This window comes from Centroberyx gerrardi, chromosome 21 (genome assembly GCF_048128805.1).
Source record: "Centroberyx gerrardi isolate f3 chromosome 21, fCenGer3.hap1.cur.20231027, whole genome shotgun sequence".
In the NCBI taxonomy this organism is placed as follows: Eukaryota; Metazoa; Chordata; class Actinopteri; order Beryciformes; family Berycidae; genus Centroberyx; species Centroberyx gerrardi.
The window spans coordinates 9,960,650-9,979,498 of NC_136017.1; the positions used below are offsets into that span (position 1 = coordinate 9,960,650).

Consider the following 18,849-nt stretch of genomic DNA (forward strand, 5'->3'; position numbering starts at 1 on the left):
AGCTACTACTGCTTTTACTGCTCCTGCAAATACTACTACGACACTACCACTACAACCACTGGTACTATTATTATTATCGGCACTTTTTCCAGCTCAGTGTCACCTCGCAGTTTGTTCTGTCGGCTAAATGGAACAATCCTATTGCACAGCCTCTGTACGTTTTCCCTGCATTTTTGAAACACACAGAATTTATTTCTCTGAATGGTACATTTCATTTCAGAGTCCCTTTGAAGCGGGTACAGTTTATACAAGCGATGCAAATTATGCAGAATTCCTCACACTCCGAGCACATCAGAGAACCCTGAAACACAAAAACTGAAACTCAAACACACACGGGTGCACACACACACACGCGCGCGCCCTCCACTGTGTTGCATTTTTGTTAGGCACGATGGCGCTGAAACCGCAATGCAGAGACAACGGCCTTTGAAGTCGTCCTGACCCATGGCATGTCATCTACGCTTTCTGGCATCCCCCGTCCCTCCCACCTCTTATTCTCTGCATGCATGAGAGAGATTTGAGGCCAAATCTCTCTACCCATACAGATCATCGAATGGGTTATTTATCATCAGTATTAGTCATGGCTGTTGATTAATGAATCGGTATGAGTCGGTGATCATTAATGGGTGGCTTGTAGGCATCGGTGTGGTTTGGGAGTTGTATGTGAAACGGCATGAAAGAGAAAAAGAGACTAAATCACAGAGGATTAGTATAATTTTTGATAGTAACTCCTCATTGATAACTCTTTAAATGTCATCATTCTGAAACACACGCTCCGATGGAAAACAGCTGAGCCGAGGCGCCTCCGTCGCTGAGATTAAAGGCGAGAGATTCTCCTTAGAGAGAACGCTGGCGGGATGGAGAGACAAGGGGCAACTCAAACCGTTCCTGAAGCAGCAGGAGAGCGACGGTGTGTGCGAGTGTGTGTTTCTGTGTGTGTGTGTGTGTGTGTGTGTGTGTGAGAGAGCCGGATAAGGGGAAATGTGTGTTAACAGACCCTGCTGTGGGTGCCTGCTGCAGCGGATACGGCGCAGGAACAGTTCAAAGCAGACCAAAATATCAATGGGGAGCAGAACTTTATCAACACACCAACATCCACACAGATAGAGTCTGTCTAAAGGCCGCTCTCTCTGGAGCTGAGATATGAGAGTTTCACTGTTAAGTTATTTTTACTCTTTCTCTTCTCTTTTCTTCTCTTCTCTTCTCTTCTCTTCTCTTCTCTTCTCTTCCCTTCTCTTCTCTTCTCTTCTCTTCCCTTCTCTTCTCTTCTGTCTTCTTCTACCTTCTTACCTTTTTTCTTCTACCTTTTCTATCATTTTTGAACAGTGAGCGCACACACACACACACACACACACACACACACACAGGCAGGTGGAGCAGGCAGATGACGGCATGATTGCTGGGCCTCCACTAACTTGGAGTGGTCGATCGCATGTATCGTCCAACATTGTACCCCTTCCTCCTCCTCTCTCACACACACACAAATACACACACACACACATCCATGCACACTACAACAGCTGCACAGCTGTGAGTGTGGGAGGGGCCCTACCCTTCTGATGCGAGTGTGAGAGAGAGAGGGAGAGAGAGAGAGAGAGGCTGGGCCATTGTGATTGAGTGCAGGGGGAATCTCACTGGACGTCGGCAAAGCTCTCACAACTTTCACAGACCGCAGGCAAACTTTCTACCATGGCAATCGCTCTGCAGTGAGTCTCACACCTGATTATACGCTATACAGCATTGCTTGGACTGCTGCACACAGGACTGCTGGATCGGGTAGTGACCATGCAGGGCCGGGCAGGCAAAGCCCCCAAAAGGGAGATGGTAATAGAGTCTCCACAGCAGTACAAGAGCCTGGCTGAGATTGAGGCGGAGGTGGAGGCTGGGTCACAGGTGGCAGCGGTAAGTCTGGGCCGACTAATCCTGTGACTGTACTGTGCCATCTCTTGCTGTGCTGCATGTAACTGCATTGTAAAGAATGGGTCCTTTTACAGTGCTTGGCCTAGGTTGTGTTGGAGCAATCAGTGCTTGATTATTCTAAATCCAGTCCTGAGCCCCCTGGTCAAGGGAGTTGCTCGCTTATTACTGATGTGATTCAATCATTTAAATGCTGTATTATCGCTTAGATTCCCTTTCATGAAGAGCTTTGAAGATGCATGCCGTCTTTCAAAAAGGGGTTGGACGGAAATGGGAAAATAGCAGCTTCAGGGTCCACCTCTCCAGGGGGGTTGGATGTTGATCTTTTTTTAGGAAATGGAGCACTTGTGGCTCCTTTTGGTCGTTAACCGTTCCTGTGCTAGAGTCAGCGAGTTTGACAAATTGGGTGGATTTCAAAGGTGTGATGATATGTTTGCAGGGAGACTAGCAGTAGATATGTTTAAGATGTTCACTGGCCAAATCAGAAAGACAGTAAGGGTGTCATTTCAAAACACCATATTTCTATTTTTAGCATTTTTAGAAAAAAACTTGATTCCATCTCATGTAATGTATTTGGGAGGACTTAAAATAGTTAATAACAGTTATTTTTCCAAAATTAGTTTTACTTTCACGTCAACAGTAATTTTGTTCAGTGGGTATCCATCTTTTCAAATCTTCCCTATTTTTAGTTAACACATCTAGTAAACTGGAGTTACGCTGCCAATTATTGATTGAGCACTAATCTCACCTATTTTATTGTTAGCAAAGAGAATTTGATTCAAACAGCTTACTAACCACTATATCTTTATCCACAGAGCTTTTGTGTTTAGCTAATGGAAGTTAAACTGGACTTCACCACCACATAATTGGCTCTGTCTTGTCTTCATGTGGGATAATTACTGGCAGCTCACAGTTCACAGCTGGTTACTGTTATCTTTCGCCTCAATGGCTAATATCCAGTTGGAAATCAGACCGTCGATTTTCTGCTTATCAGATGATCTTTACATCCAAAGGGCTGAGAGATACTAAGGGATATTTTCATTGCATCATCAGGAGGATTGGACAAATTATAATGTAAATCTGCAGTCAGACGTCTGTTTTATTGGCCTTGTTTTGCTGTGTATTCTTTGGAGACGGGCCAAGAGGCTAATCCAAATAATCTGGATCACAGTCATGCTTAGCAGACACAGTCGGACCGACTATCAACTGTGGAAATGTATTGAGTGATGGAATGATTGGCAGTGCTGATGTTTTGTCTAGTGGCTGATTTTTTTTTGTCTGTTGTCTGCATTTTTTCCCCCTGTTGTTTTCAAGCTGCACTAGGCAACTTTGCACATGAGAGGTAACTGTCTGTCCGGTCTATGATCGCTTTATACCAAAGGATACTGTTACTAGCATTACTTTGTAACGCGTTAACACTGTTCGTTACATCCTGTGGGTGGAGAAGTGACCATACCCGACACCAGAATTTCATTTGCACAAATAAGGGGAATCTACAGGGGTCTCAACTAAGGAGGATGGACCCCCACTTTGTGATTTAGGCTGATAAGATGTGTAGTTTTACATAAAAATCATACCTAGTGCAGCTTTAAATAGATCAAAGCTTTGCATGCTTCCTACATCTTTGGATCTGAACATGGAGACACAGCCACATGTGTGGGCAGATATTGATATCTGGAGATTCATATTTTTTGACCACAGTAAGGGTTGTTGAGGGAGGACATGCCACAGGAACCTCCTGGGTCGTTTCCTTGGAATGCCGGAGCCGATGTCTGCAACGCTGGGGGAGGTTCGGCTCTGCTGGACCATGAACTAGGCTTACCCTGTGAATCGCTACAAAGAGTGGATGCTCAGAAAGGCCACTGTGTTATAATACAGCACAAGGATTTATGATGATACTAAGAATCGTATTTAGACTGTAAATCTTCCTGCAGTGGGCATTGGTATGAGGAGATGGTGTATGTTCCTGGAAATTCTCGGAAATGTGAGTCTTCTCGCCGGAGATTCCAAGAGCTGAGAGGACCAGTAATAGCTAATCTAGCTTAGGCTTTGCGTGTGAGCTCATGGCACAGTGACTGGTACAATGGCACACAGAGCGTCTCGCTCCATCCATCCCTCCCTTCTCTCTCTCATCCCTTTCTAGCATATCCTCCTCTCTTAACCCACATTCAGCTCTCTCTCGCTCTCTGCCAGTAAACCGATAGCTGTAGCTGTCAACCAGCAAGCCTCTGAGAGGACAATGACAGTTTGTTTTCAGCCTGAATACCCCAAGATTTCCCTCTGTAACTCATCCCACAACCCCATATGATGATACCCTCACTAGCTGTCCAATTGTGGATCAAAAATTGAAAAAGCTGTGGTTAAATCTCATTGTAAAGTTGACGTACATACCCTGTGTATTTTTATTGTTTCTGTGGCATTCCAATCCAATAAATGCATAGGAAGTACTGTATGTTTGTTAGATAGATAGATGGATAGGTAGATAGTTAGTCTAGTTATCCTGCAGGAAAATTCAATAAATGAAAACAAACTGCATTTAAAAAGAAACAAAGGTAGCTGGACAGCACAAAAACAGACTCCTGCTGCTATCAGTATGGCGTCATCCTTCATGTCGTCTCGCCATATGTCGACACTTGTTGACCTGCTGTTGTCATCTGCTCCTCAGGTAAAGCCCAAGATCATAGAGCCTCTGGACTATGAGAATGTGCTGCTGCAGAGGAAGACCCAGATCATCAGTGATGTTCTGCGGGACATGCTGCAGTTCCCCCCTGATGACTTCCAGGTAAGCAGTGATGATAATAAAGTGATACTTTATTGAGCCCTGTAGGTGAATTGTCTTTGAGCTTTACCCCCCTTGTTGGGAGGTCAGAGGTCAGAGGTGGAGCTGGTAGGGGTTCAGTGTTTTGCTCAAGGACACTTCAGCAGGCGGGATACTTGCAGCTAAAACATCATCAGCAAACGTCAGGTTTTGGTGTCAGTCCCTCAGAATCAAAGAGTAACACCTTCTTTCCAGACTCACTGTTTTCATTCAGGGATCATACTGGGAGAAATCCTTCTTAGAAGAGGCAGAGATACCAATTTCCCCACCGACAGTAGCCTCAATAGACCAGAATGCAAGGCAGCCAGTATTGATATTGCTCTCTCCTACATGTATAACCCACAGCTGAATGCAACAAGTTCTTACACGTTCTCTGGAGGTTGTTGAAAGTCATTCTGGGAAATGTAGGAAATCACTAACTGAAGTAGAAATAGATGAGGCAGGTTGAGGGGAAAATGTGTACACCAAAAAGCAAAATTACAACACTTCATCACAAAATAACTCTGCATCTGCAACTATGCATTGAACATAACAGATTGATGATATATAACTATAACTATATAAGTGTATGAGTATCTGAGGAATTGGAATTTTCCTTTAAAGGTTAGACAAGTGGGCTTATAATAAATTGCAAGTTTGAATCCCAGGTGGGAAAATCTGTGCTTGGGAAGTCAATAAGAATTGCTTTCCTCTCATGTAATTACTGCCATCCACGGCCACTTGAGCAAGGCACTTCACCCCCAACCGCTCCCATGGAAGCTGCTCAGTGGCCAAGAGTGGAAGACCGTGGCATCAACATGAGTAACTGAGTGTTGTTGTTGTGTGAAGCGGAGCGTTGCTGAGAAAGAGGAAGCCTGCGCAGTCAACCTTCCTTGGATAAATAAAAGTTACCTAACCTATATCCTCTTAACCAATTATATGGTCCAGTGCTCTTGACAAACGGTCTCATATTTTCTCGAATGGAGTGTTTAAAAAGTCCACACCACAAAGCTTACGTACAATGTCAATTTTGCCTTAAATTTCCTCTTCACTGCACTTGACTTGCATCTTCTGAGGAAATCGACACCTGCAAGAGCTTAGCGTCGCTGATCATAAGCAACTTGGCAAATTGCGATATCGCTCTGTGAACCCATATGTGAAATCGGTCATAAATTTGAATTTTGAGTCCATGTAACCGTTGGCTCGCGCTCTCTCAAACATTTACACGCTCCGTAGATCTGCTGTTTGTGTTCAAAGGAGCTCAAAGACTGTGTCAACATTACATCACCACAGCTCACTCCAGTGCTGAGAGGGATCTCAGTGGCGTCCGCTCCCCGTTTTCTAGAGAAACAGAGAGAGAGGGAGAGACTCAGAGTCATAGTCATCACTGTTTGCCATGCCTCAATTCATATATCTTTTTGAAGTAAAAAATCATGAGCTCTGAACAAATTCCGAAGACAGGACTCCTTTTCGAAGCATGTCTTGAGGAAATGAAATCAGGCAGACAGAAATGAGAATATGTTTGGAAGTATGTGTTGAGAAAAAATGGATCCAGTGCAGAATCTGAAGCTTGGCCGTCTGAAACTCACCTGAGAGGTGCGGCAATGCAGGTCTCTTCATGTCCTAGATGAATGGGAGCCTTCCCCTTTGTCACACTGAGGGATGCCATGAGTGTCACGTGCTGTCAGTATGGTGTGACGGCGGGTGGTAGAGCATATCGCCGCTGTCAGGTGAAAACCTCGTAGCTCCAAAATGTCAACTTCTCCTGAACTAAGAAAATCAGCCTTGGTTTCAGCTTGACAGCCATGCATTTTAGGGTTTATCCAATGGATTTGAAAGGGTTTCATCAGCCTGAGGGTTGTAGAATTTTCTCAACCCATAGAGGAGCATGTAATCCTTTAGTTGGAGTTAAAACATGAAAAGGTGGAGGTGGTGGAGTCACAAGGTTTTCACTTGACAACCACGTCATGGTTTACTATGCTATGTTATTGTACTATTCTGATATGGGATGGTGTGATACAGTGAGTGCCAGAAAGTTCACAATCAAAGGAAAGTATTTGTCAATTTACTGTGAACTTGCCTTACACTATCTTTATCATCCTGATGCCTTACATAGAATAGAATAGAATAGAATAGAATAGAATAGAATAGACGGTACTGTAATAGTCATGTTAAGGGAACAAAAACAGAATAGAATAGAATAGAATAGAATAGACGGTACTGTAATAGTCATGTTAAGGGAACAAAAAGAGCATGCCATGGGAAAATTTTGATGATATATAAGGGTATAGAATAGAATAGAATAGAATAGAATAGATCATACTGTAGCAGTGAATTGAAGTTCAGGGCAACAATAGAGTATGTGGTGGGAAATCTACAACGTACAGCCCGCTTCCCGACTTTATTTCACAATCAGTAGATGATTAGTGGTTCTCATTACAAGGCCATAAGTAACTCCCCTGTCCTCTGTGTGTGTGTGTGTGTGTGTCGGGTCAGATCCAGTCTGTCCATCTGTCTAACCTGCCATGTGTTTTACATCACTGGGCTCAGAGAGGAGGGAGGGAGCCAGCCAGACACAAGGGTCTGCGCTCAGTGTGCGCATGTGCACACACACACACACACACACATACACACACACACACACACACACACACACACACACACACACACACTAAATGAGTATGTGGGAGAGAGCTGGGCCTCAGTTTGGAAGGAGGTAGAGTGTTGAGTTATAGATTAGCTTTTCATACATGCACATTCACTGAGACACAAGGAAGTATCAGAAAGTTCCTTGGACAGACAACAAGTATGAAATCTTAGTTCATAGCAGTGGATGGTAATCAGGTAAGAATGAAATTACCCTTCTTCTTCTACTTGACCAGAATCCTCTTTCCTTCTGTCTGGCTCAACAGAGAGCCAGACAGATATCTATTATGCAGTATGCTGATTCTCTACCTGTTGCCCGTTCACCCCAAAATGAAGATTCATCCATACTTCCGTGCACACTCACTCTACAGCCCCTGAACTCTTCAAGGTGCAAAGAGCATATCAGAAGACTGGAGTGGCTCACAGCTCTCTCCTCCTCTCCCTGCCCGCTGTGCCCAGGCTTCTCCATGAGGGGGAATTTAACGCCTGGCATCACCCTATCTGCCCCGCAGCGGCTCTGCCTGTGGGAGCATGCTCCTCTGGCCCCAGTGGAAGTCATCAAAGCTCCGGTTTAATGACTGGGAAAGGAATGCCGTTAATTGGCAGCCAGCAGGTCTTGCTTGCGGTTGATTGACAGCGGTGCGCTTTGGTCAAGGTCTTCCGTGAGTGACTGGTCAAATTGACAGGCTGCGTGTGAATAGGTGGAGTGAATCGGCAGAAATGCAGACTAGGAAATAGGGGTTACAGCTCAAGTTGACCTTAGTTAGATAGAAGTATCTATTATGTGGTATGCTGATTCTCTTCCTGCTGGCCGTTCACCCTAAAATGAAAATTCAGTCATTATCTACTCCGCTCCATGTCAGTCTAAGCTCCATTGAAGTCTGTTGGACCAACAAAACCACACAGCGAGTTAGCCCCTGTATTTCCATCTCAGTCTTCTCCCACACTATTGAAGTTAATGGGGCCATCTTTTTACAGCGCCAAAAAAGCATAAAATGTCCATTAGATTTCTCCAAACAGCTCATGAAGCATAATCCAAGTGTTTTGTAGCCAAACGATTGAACTATAGATCCAAAAGTCCAATGTTTTCCTCATTATCTCCTGTATTTCCCTCACTGTGAATGTTCTAACATATCAATGATGCTGCTGAATTATAGAACATATCAGAGCTTTTTGGCCTGCATACAGATTATACAGGCCAGAATATATTGAACTATAGATTATACTGAGCTCAATTTAGGTTACTACTTAACTTCTTCCATAGCTATTGCAAGAGTGAACTGGACGAATGAGGGCAGTGGCACAAAAACTGTATGCGCTTCCCAGCATAAGAATAGGAGATTTATGACAAGACTAGGTCATTGTGCCTATCTTCCCTCCTCATCTTTGTGGGTTGAGTGGAAAACCAGAACACTAACTGGGAGCAATGACCACTGGAGCCTCCACCGGCATGGAAGACTTGCCAGCCCAGCAGTCCTGACGCCCCGAGGCTCGAATATGGATTCTCAGTCTCCTCCTCTCATTGTGGATCTGTCCGCCTGTATCCATCTAATAAGGCTGCAGAGTAAAGCCCCTCCATGTCTGCCTGTATAACCGTCTCCCACTGGGGCAGAATGAGGACTGGAATAAGGCTGGACTAATTGTAGACGTTTCTCAGAAACACTCTGGATTGTTTTTTTCTCTGAATAACTCAAAAGAACTCATTTCCATTCATTTCCACCTATTACAGTAGATTTTCACATGTGTTACAGTCAGAACTGAATGTGATATGGTCTGACTATCCATGAATTCATGAACGGAGTAGCAGGGTGGCATAGTGAGTGGGAAGACTCACTAGGAGGACTGGTGTTCAGGCCCTCTGATTTGGCAAGCCGCCACCCTGCTGAAGTGTCCTTGAGCAATACACTGAATCCCTACCAGCACCTTGACCTCTGACCTCCCTATGAGGGGGGGAAGTGAAAAGAGAATTGCTTTCGGCGATCAATAAAGTATTGCATAATTATGAGGAGCAGTAAAACCAGCAAAGGTACAGCGCTAAATATGTGAATTCACCCTGTTGTTTAAAAACATGAGCAGGTTCAATCTGTCGTGCCAAGCTCTTAAATCAGTCTGTTTTTCATGCCTGCTTTCCGTCTCTCTCTCTCTCTCTCCTCAGATCTCCACCCTGAGGCGCCTGGGCAGGACTCTCTTCTCCACCGTGCCAGAGAATGCCGAGAAGGAGGCTCACTCTCTGTTTGTCCAAGAGGTAAAACTAACACAATACCTGGGGCCGTAAGCCGGCTTCGCCTGCTCCTCGGCCTTCCGTCTCGGCCAAAGTCTCAACCTCTCCGCCTTGACCCGAGCCCCGCTTTATCCTTTTGTTTGGTGCAAAGCCACGTTTTTCTCTCCTTTCACCCAAACACAGGTGTTTCGCTTCTGTCCAGATAATGCAACCGGCTCTTAACACCCTGAAGACCCATCAGAGGCTGGAGTTCATAAGTCCAGCCAAGAGTCCAGCCAGGGATTCATTCAGATTTGATTCGATTTCAGAGGAAGCTTTTGTTTGACCACTCGCGTCATGGACTAGATTTTGAGACAATACAAAGGAAAACCAATGCTGTGCGGATGAAAAATCATGTTGTTGCCCTTTAAATGAATTCCCTTTTGTCTTTGGCCCCCCCCACCCAGTTTTTCCACCCAGTACAGTGGATAGGCCACAGATGGGGTCCACGGTTCATACTGGGGTCACATCATGTTATTTCGGAGGAGCTGTGCGTTGGGGTCTGGCTGGGTGTGGTCTGATTGGTCTGTTAGAGGATAGTCCCCCATGGCTGCAGCCAGGAATTACATCATAACTACATCTGGAGCAGCTGTAGTCCCTTACACAGATGGGAAGCTCTTTCTCAGAATTTATTTTTCCATTTTTTTTACTGACCCTTACCCTAAACATGTGTATTTTGTGAATTTGCAGAATTGGCACGCACATAATTGTAGCATCCTGATCACAACAATAAGCATGGAAGGAAGGTTTCCTCCAGAAAAACAAGTTTTAATTTGGTTTTGTCAGTTTCTATTTTATCATTATTTCACTGTGTTGAGTTGAGTGTTTTCATATCAGTACATTGTGCTCTGCTTACTGTCAATCAGCTGACACCCACAGGGAGAAATGGAAGTCTCCACCAGGAAAGAATCTCTCAAAAACATTACAAACTTCACTGTCACATCCATGTCTTCTTGTTTGTGGCATCTTTGTTAACCGGGACAGCAAGTTAGGTTTGACACACGTAAAGCTTGTATTTCAAAAATGACAAAAAACAAGTAAAATCTAATTACATATGGCAGGAATTGCAGAATGATTCGGGGAAATGTAAACTAGACATGGACAGTAGTACTTTATGTTTAAAGATTATTCAGACAGGGATACAGCACTGCTCCAGAGACCGACTTACAGCGCGCTGAATGTTTATCTTGCTAATTCAGTTGGATGTAATGCAATTTAGCGGTCTTACTGTATTAGCATCTGCTAAAACTCCCTCAACTGGTCTGCCTTGAAGGCAACAAGGTCCATGCAATTTCATTCCTACTTTAAAAATACATAATAATTTTTCTTGGGATGGAATTCAAATGTGCCTTTATTTTTCTAAGGTAGTAACATAACAAACCTGAGCCCCTCTGTGTCTGGGCCGTATTTGTGAGTACATCTGTTAATTTGTTCTTGCTGAAATGACTTCTCACCCCCTTTTCTCTTTCTCTGTCTGCAGTGCATCAAAACCTACAAGTCAGACTGGCATGTGGTTAATTACAAGTATGAAGAATATTCTGGAGACTTCCGCCAGCTCCCAAAGTGAGTGCCTGTTGTGCAGCCCACTGGGAGTCCATGTGTGTGTGTGTGTGTGTGTGTGTGTTTCAGCTGTAACAGGTGTGGCGAGGTGCAGACAGTTCTACTGACAGGTCCATCAGACTGTGGTCTCAGCAAAAAAATCCACTTTTACCTTCCCCCTATTCTCAGCAGCAGCTTAATAAGACGCAGTACAGTGCCAGCCATAGTGGAAATCTCCCATCATGCATCTGTACTCTATCTAAGCTGCATTCATGCCGCCAAGGTCACAGCCACCTATTCTTTTTCAAATATATACGGTAGAACTGAATTGGTATATTCAAACACAAAAGTCAAGTCTCTCAAATGAAATAAGTGGAAAGAGTATTCCTTTTATCGTCTGTTGAAGAAGAAAAAAACCCAAATTCAAATAGGTTTTCATAAGGGAAGAGCAGCAAATGTGCAGCACAAGTGTGACATCTACAATTGGCTTCTTCTGAATATTTAATTTCTTAGTCTCAACTTATTTTGCGTTCAAAAATCCAAGAAAACAGGCGAAAGAAATGTCTGCACACTGCTCTTGCAATACAAAATCATTTAGAAATTGAACAGTTAGATTAATACATGTAAAAAATTAACTTATGGTGTTAAATTGCAAGAGCAGTGTGTATAGCCTACTCTAGATATTCAGTCTGAGACACCTGGATTGAGAATGCTTGGATATTATCCTAAAAATCCATCCATAACTGCTTATGCTGTCCAACTAGTTGTAAGGTATGTTGTGTCTGCTTTGGCCATTGCATGTTACACTGTGCTGCAAAAGCCCTTTGAGCCATATTGTAAATCTCATCATGTTCAGTGACACTGCCCTTTGTTTACTGTCCAGTGAATGTTTTACCCAGATCCCTAGAAGTAAGGAAATCCGTGTCTCGGAGGGTCCAAGCTGTTGCACAATAACAATAGAGGGCTTCCTGTGTTTTTCTACCAAGGATAATCAAACTATTCTGGGACCATCGCTGATTGATATCATTACAACAGAGGGGAAATCCCACGTTGCAGCATGTCCACGGTGTCCTTAGTTTGAGCGACTTTCCTTAAGGACAGGAATGTGCTTTACAGATGTTACATGTCATGTTTCGAACATTGTAGCATGAAAGCTAGACAACCCTTGGCCTCGGCCTTGGCCTTGACTTTGTTTATGCTAGTAGTTCCCCTGAGCAAGTCGGGTCTTGTGAAGGTCGAAGGGCAAACTGTTCATCTGGGGTTTGAGTTGCAGAGACGCAGAGACGCAGCTGCAGTACTTGAGCTGCATCCTGACTAGTATAGCTAGAGGGAATCTGCAGTGGCCTTGAGAAAAGAAACCACAGCCAATGGAGACTTTGTTGTATTCTGAAATGTAACACTGATTATATAATGCAGAAGGTACATTGTGAATAGTTGAATGGGGTATAGAGGACATAATAAATTCAGATTTCAACAATTCAGGCACCATAAAACAAATCGAGTGCCAGTTAATGGGTATCCAAATAAAGAATAAGGAATGTATGAAGTGACACAAGTAAAGGAGTCAGACCATTCTACATTTTCCATTTTTAACAAGGTTTTAATTCTCCCAGAATCCATGAGCTGTGAAAAAAACAACCTAAAAGTATATAAATAGCAGGCTACCAAGTGAGCCAGGTCTAATTTATATCTAATCTTTTTTCTTTCAGTAAGGTGTCAAGGCCTGAGAAGCTGGCAGCTCACCTGTTTGAGGTGGACGAAGACGTGGAAAAAGATGAGGTTAGTAAACAAATCCCAGAATGCTCTCCTCTTCCTTCAGGAAACCCTGTTTGTCCAGCAGACGCTCATCATGATTCAGTTCCGCTTGTGCGAGGAACAGCGCTGCCTTCCTGGCAAACCCCCTGAAGACTTTTAATAAATAATGACTCTGTGGGGCTAACGAGTTCAACCTTTTTCTAGGCTTCGGTAAACCCAGTTCAAACAGAAACTCGCTTATGAGGGGATGTTCTACAGCACCAAGACTGTATTTTTTAATTTATTTCCCAAGATAGCATTTCTACCTTGCATTTCACACTTCTTTTCCAAGCCAACGTTTCACTGTTTTCTTTGTAGGTGTAAGTGTTGTAGACCCACGCTGTTTCCCAGAATATCTAACATCTTCTTCATGACATTTGAGGCGTTGTAAGGGCACATCCCTTCCCAATAATTACCTTCCTGCAGCCATTGATTGAACTAAAGGGCAGTGACCTTTAATGGACAGACCGTCATGGCTGAAATCCCCGGAGATTAGAGAAGTGCAGTGTTGATCTTAATAGTTGCGTTCTCAATACTGAACAGACAGTCAATGCGTTACCGCTCCTGCCAGTGGCCTTGAGGGCAGTCAGCACATTTCTAAGCTCAAACAGCAACAATCAAAGTGTGTGTGTGTGTGTGTGTGTTTGGTCAAATGATGGAAGAGTTGGAGAAGTTATGTATGAACATGTCAGCAGTGTGTGTGTGTGTGTGTGTGTGTGTGTGTGTGTATACGTGTGTGTGCCGTGTATGTAGAAATGTACATGCATGCATCACGTTTGTGCATTTGCCTATTCTTGGGTGGATGCTTGTCTGTGTGTGTGTGTGTATATATGTGTGTGTGTGTGTGTATACTAATCTGTATTTACCTCCACCCACAGGACACAGCCTCCCTGGGCTCTCAGAAGGGAGGGGTGTCTAAACACGGCTGGCTGTACAAAGGCAACATGAACAGTGCGATCAGCGTTACTATGCGGGTGGGTAACGGAGTAAAATGTTCACTTGTGATAAAATGTGTCTCCTTGCTGCCCTCCCTGACTCGACCACTAAATGTCTTTCACAATCCCTATTAATATTGTTAGTGCTGACTGTGCAGCCATTTCACACTGCTGATATTGACTTTGATATGTAAGCAGCCCATTCTCACCCAGTGTGGATCCTATGTGGTTCAGTTCATTGTGTTGTTTAGGGGTGAAGCTAGAGTAAGCTCCTTTCAATACAGTGGGGATTTACTACAACATATGTCAGTCTCTTTCTACACATATGGAAATGCAATTAGACTTTTTCCTACAGTAACCCATAGCTTGAAGTACATTTTCCTCTTGAGGTTTCCCATGCCCCATTTCCACCTCATGGTATTTTTAGAGCAAGAGGCCATTTGGACTGTTTACATTCTCTATTTTCATCCCCCAGTCCTTCAAGAGGAGGTACTTCCATCTGGCTCAGCTGGGAGATGGATCCTACAACCTCAACTTCTACAAAGACGAGAAGACCTCCAAGGAACCCAAAGGAACCATCTTCCTTGACTCCTGCATGGGGGTCGTTCAGGTAAAACACGAGGATATTACAGACTTGGGGCCTTCAAACATGGCACAGGAGTTTAATTTTAAAAATGAAAGTGTGTGCACTCAATAAAGTGTGAACTCAATAAAGTATGAATGGGCCTTTAACGGTAGCTCAGGAGCTGGAATGATAAAGCAAAGAATGAATTTTCGCAGACCTCTAAGGCCAAGGTGAAACTTTTGTCCTCTCCAGATAAGGAGGAGGAGGAACTAAATCTCGAAGCATTCATTTTTCAGCTCACAATAAAAGAGCTTTGTCCCAATTTAATGAATTGACAGCCTAGTTATGTGACCTTAGTGGCTGAAGTTAAATAGAACTTAAATTGAAAAAGTACTGAAGAGGAAATGAAAGGTACTGAAATGTGAATTTAAAAAGTACCAATGTGGACTGTGTCAAATAGCTGTGGGTATTTGTGGTCTTTCAGAACAGTAAAGTGCGTCGGTTTGCCTTTGAGCTGAAGATGCAGGATAAGAGCACGTACCTGCTGGCTGCGGACAGCGAAGCAGAGATGGACGAGTGGATCGGCACCCTCAACAAGATTCTCCACAGCAGCTTTGAGCAGGCCATGCAGGAGAAGAGGAACGGAGACCTGCACGACGGTGTGTTTGTGTTCACTTGTATGTTTTTTAGCGTAACTGCCTACTTATAGGTTTTTCATTTTTTGTTTGTGTGTGTGTCTTACCAGCTCAATTATTTCTGCCTGTTTCTGTCTGTTATCTCTGCATTTGTTTTCATGTGTTTGTCTGCATCTGTTTGTCTCCATGTCTTGTTTTCTTCTTTGTTTTAGACCACCTGCCGGTTTTTTGTTTCACCTCTTTCCCTTGGAATAATTCATCTCTAGGATGTTTCCATGAGAACCTCTCACGCATGAAAAAACAAATTATTGGTAGTGGTTTTTTTTTAATATTTCTCCATGCCTCCTCATAGAGAGGGCAATGTGTTGCCAAGAGACCAGCACACCTTTATGTTCTATATAATTACATTAGCTAACAGACCTCATGTCGATCTCTCCAACAGATGACGAGCTTGGAAAAACAGACCTTTCCTCTGGAAGTTTCCAAGACAGTTTTCAGGTACCCTGTTGTAACATGCTAAACCCATTCATGCCACCAATGTTTGACCACATGACAGCGAATACTTACACCATATGGCTTAGCTTTCGAGGATCCCCAAATCCACATAGAGGGGATCTGGACGTCTGCGGCGCCACATAAATTTACTAGAAAGCAGTCTGACCTGTAAGTGGAGCTTTGTTTTGAGCTGTATAGCTAAAGCAAACAGCTGTATTTGATGTTAGCCAGGTCCATAGTTTAGGAGCAGCCTTGCTTTTTCCTGTTGGTGCTAACCAAGCTGACATCTGGTATTATGTGTATGGCCTCCAAATGCAGAGGCCAGATGAAGCCAACACACTAGATACTGCAGAATTGTTCAGCAGAGGAACGTGGCAGTTTGAAAACAAACATTTAAAGGCATACTCTGGTTTGCTGTAACTGTAAAGGCAACTTCTATACCATAGGAGTGGAAATGTATGTGAAATTGAGAACCAAAGAGTTTGCCAAATTAGTATGTGAATACAGTTCTTGGTTCACACAAGTATACACATGTTTGTCATATTCATAGTGTGTTAATGGACATAAGTTTGAGACTCCTGCCATATTTATTGGCTTAGCAGTAAAAAAAAGTCTTCAGATATGGACTAATGGCCAAGGGTGATGCAACTCAACATTGTTTTGTACACTGACAGTACTGAATATCTACACTGTCCTTGGATATCCTGGTTATATCACATTGTTGAGTTTATCTTTTAACTTGAGCCTTTGATATGGACAGCATGATCATTTCCATCCCACTTCCTTAATGAATAATAATCTATTCAAAGATGCTGAAATGTATTTCCTGCTTTGTTTTCAACAGACTGCCAGAGATATTGAATCCAAAATGAGGAGTGAAGCTCGCCTCAAACTGTTCACTTTGGACCCGGACACACAGGTGAGCAAAATAATGCCTGACTACAAAGCCCTATGCATCCCATATTGAATATAACATTGTCTAAATCCTAACATTAGCATCACAGTCTGTTTTCCTCTGGATCAGCTAATCTTAAAAAAATGCTGTTTTATGGATTTCATGAGTAAAGGCTTTTGTTGTGGCAACGATTATACTTTGAGCCTTTTGATAACAGCTGATGTTTCCATAGAAACTGGACTTCTCGGGGATCGAGCCGGACGTGCGGCAGTTTGAAGAGAAGTTTGGGAAGAGAGTGCTGGTCAGCTGTCACGACCTCTCCTTCAACCTGCAGAGCTGTGTGGCTGAAAACGAAGAGGGGCCAACAACAAATGTATGTTTCAGTGACAAATCAATCTCATTCAGTTGGAAATGAAGTGTTAAAACTGCAGTCTGTCTTCACTGCTCTGCTGCTTGGCCACTATTATGTTTGCTACGGTATAACTGAAAGCCCACCCTGCCTGCAATAGTTATAGTGTGTGTGTGTGTGTGTGTGTGTGTGTGTGAGAGTTGACTCAAGTAGGCACACTTCCAATTGATGCGCATGCACATGCAAGAATGGAAACACACACTTTTCACATAATTCTGGGAAATGTGCTTCAGCAAATGAGGGCGAGGTCTAAATCAGTTAAGAAGATCACAGACAGTTCAGATGGCCTACTTGGCTGGCCCACGCCAATACCAATGCTGTTGGCACAGGAAATGGCCACTGCCATGGCAACCAGCCTGGGCCTCCCACCATGCATTAGCACCAGTCTGAGGCTGGTTTCCTGCTGTCACTCCCCGAGGTCTCTGGCTCTGTGGGAGAAGGGCTGCAGTAGCACTCAGCTGGGAAACCACAGCCATTACCTCTGCTGCTCAGAACACACACACACACACACATGCCCAAAGCATAAATGTGTGTGCACTCACTCATGCACACACACACACACACACACACACACACACACACACAAATGGCTTTGTGTAATGGAAAGGCATGGTGGAAAGAGTGTATGGAAAGATGAATTACATCAATGATACATTTTGACTTGATGGAAAAATGGGAAGCGCATTAGGGAGGTTGAGTATCCCTTGAATTCTTACTTTCTTTTTTACCCTTTCCCTTCTCTCTCTCTGTCTCTCTCATCTTGCCTCTCTCACCACAAAGATATTTACTGTCCTCTCCTCCCTGCACCCCTAGGTGGAGCCCTTCTACGTGGTCGTGTCCCTCTTCGACGTCCAGAACAGCAGAAAGATCTCGGCCGACTTCCACGTGGATCTCAACCACCCTTTGGTCCGACAAATGACCTCGTCTTCGGGTTCTGGTAGCGGGACGGACCCACACATCAACGGGGGCGGCGGTGACGGTCCCCTGGGTGGCCTCAGACCGGGCAGCAGTCTCCCGGAGGGTGCTCTTCAGTACCCCAGACAGGGGGTGTTCTCAGTCACCTGCCCCCACCCAGAGATCTTCCTGGTGGCCAGGATTGAGAAGGTCCTGCAGGGGGGGATCACCCACTGCACCGAGCCCTACATGAAGAGCTCCGACTCAGCCAAGGTACAGAGATCATAGATTGTACAGAGAGCGTTGGTGGGTGAAAACCTCGTACTTCCAATTTTGGTGCTTTCCATGAATTGAAGGATTACATGTTCCTCTATGGGTTGAGAAAATTCTACAAACCTTGGGTATATGGAAACTTTTCAAAACCAATTATACAGTAGATAAACAAAACTACTGTTCGTCAAGCAAAAATAAGGCTGTTTTTCTTGCTTCTTGAAAAGTTGACATTTTGGAGATACAAGGTTTTCACTCCACAACAGCAATATGTCGTATGGTATGATGAAGTAATATTTGTGTGAATTATCAGGCATGTGAAAACAAAACATACAAGCTCGATGGTTAGGGATGCACGCTTGTGGCTGGGATGTGGCCCATTCTAACTCCCAGACTGCCTGGGAAGTGAGCAAGACACACAAGACAGAGCCTTAGCAGCTGCTGTCAAGGTGCTCTTGAGCAAGGCGCTTAACCTCCCAGCTGTTCCACTGAAGCCGCCCAGTTGCCAACAGCAGAAGGCTGTTTATGTGCTGGCCAGTTCCTGGGTGTGAATATGTGTGTGTGTGTGTGTGTGTGTGTGTAACCCTCCATCCCTCTGCAACTGCTCCCCCAGTCTGTTGCTGTAAATAACCGTGTGCTGTTAGGCAACTTGGCTGATTAATCTGAGGCATTAAAAATGAATCCCCTCTCTGCTTGACCAGATGGCCCAGAAGGTGTTGAAGAACGCTAAGACAGCCTGCAGCAGACTGGGACAGTACAGGATGCCCTTTGCCTGGGCGGCAAGGTACTGAAAATCTC

At 44.1% G+C, this 18,849-nt stretch overlaps 1 protein-coding gene across 1 annotated transcript in view; it reads left to right on the forward strand.

Annotated features, from left to right (window-relative positions):
* Window positions 1-18,849, forward strand: part of dock9b (dedicator of cytokinesis 9b) — a 50,415-nt gene that overhangs the window by 4,160 nt on the left and 27,406 nt on the right. The window contains exons 2-13 of the mRNA XM_078290986.1: window positions 4,583-4,699; window positions 9,516-9,605; window positions 11,101-11,183; window positions 12,869-12,938; window positions 13,832-13,927; window positions 14,364-14,498; window positions 14,938-15,112; window positions 15,531-15,586; window positions 16,428-16,502; window positions 16,711-16,851; window positions 17,701-18,054; window positions 18,753-18,835. Of these exons, the coding sequence (XP_078147112.1) occupies window positions 4,583-4,699; window positions 9,516-9,605; window positions 11,101-11,183; window positions 12,869-12,938; window positions 13,832-13,927; window positions 14,364-14,498; window positions 14,938-15,112; window positions 15,531-15,586; window positions 16,428-16,502; window positions 16,711-16,851; window positions 17,701-18,054; window positions 18,753-18,835 (1,475 nt within the window). The remainder of the gene's footprint in view (window positions 1-4,582; window positions 4,700-9,515; window positions 9,606-11,100; window positions 11,184-12,868; window positions 12,939-13,831; window positions 13,928-14,363; window positions 14,499-14,937; window positions 15,113-15,530; window positions 15,587-16,427; window positions 16,503-16,710; window positions 16,852-17,700; window positions 18,055-18,752; window positions 18,836-18,849) is intronic.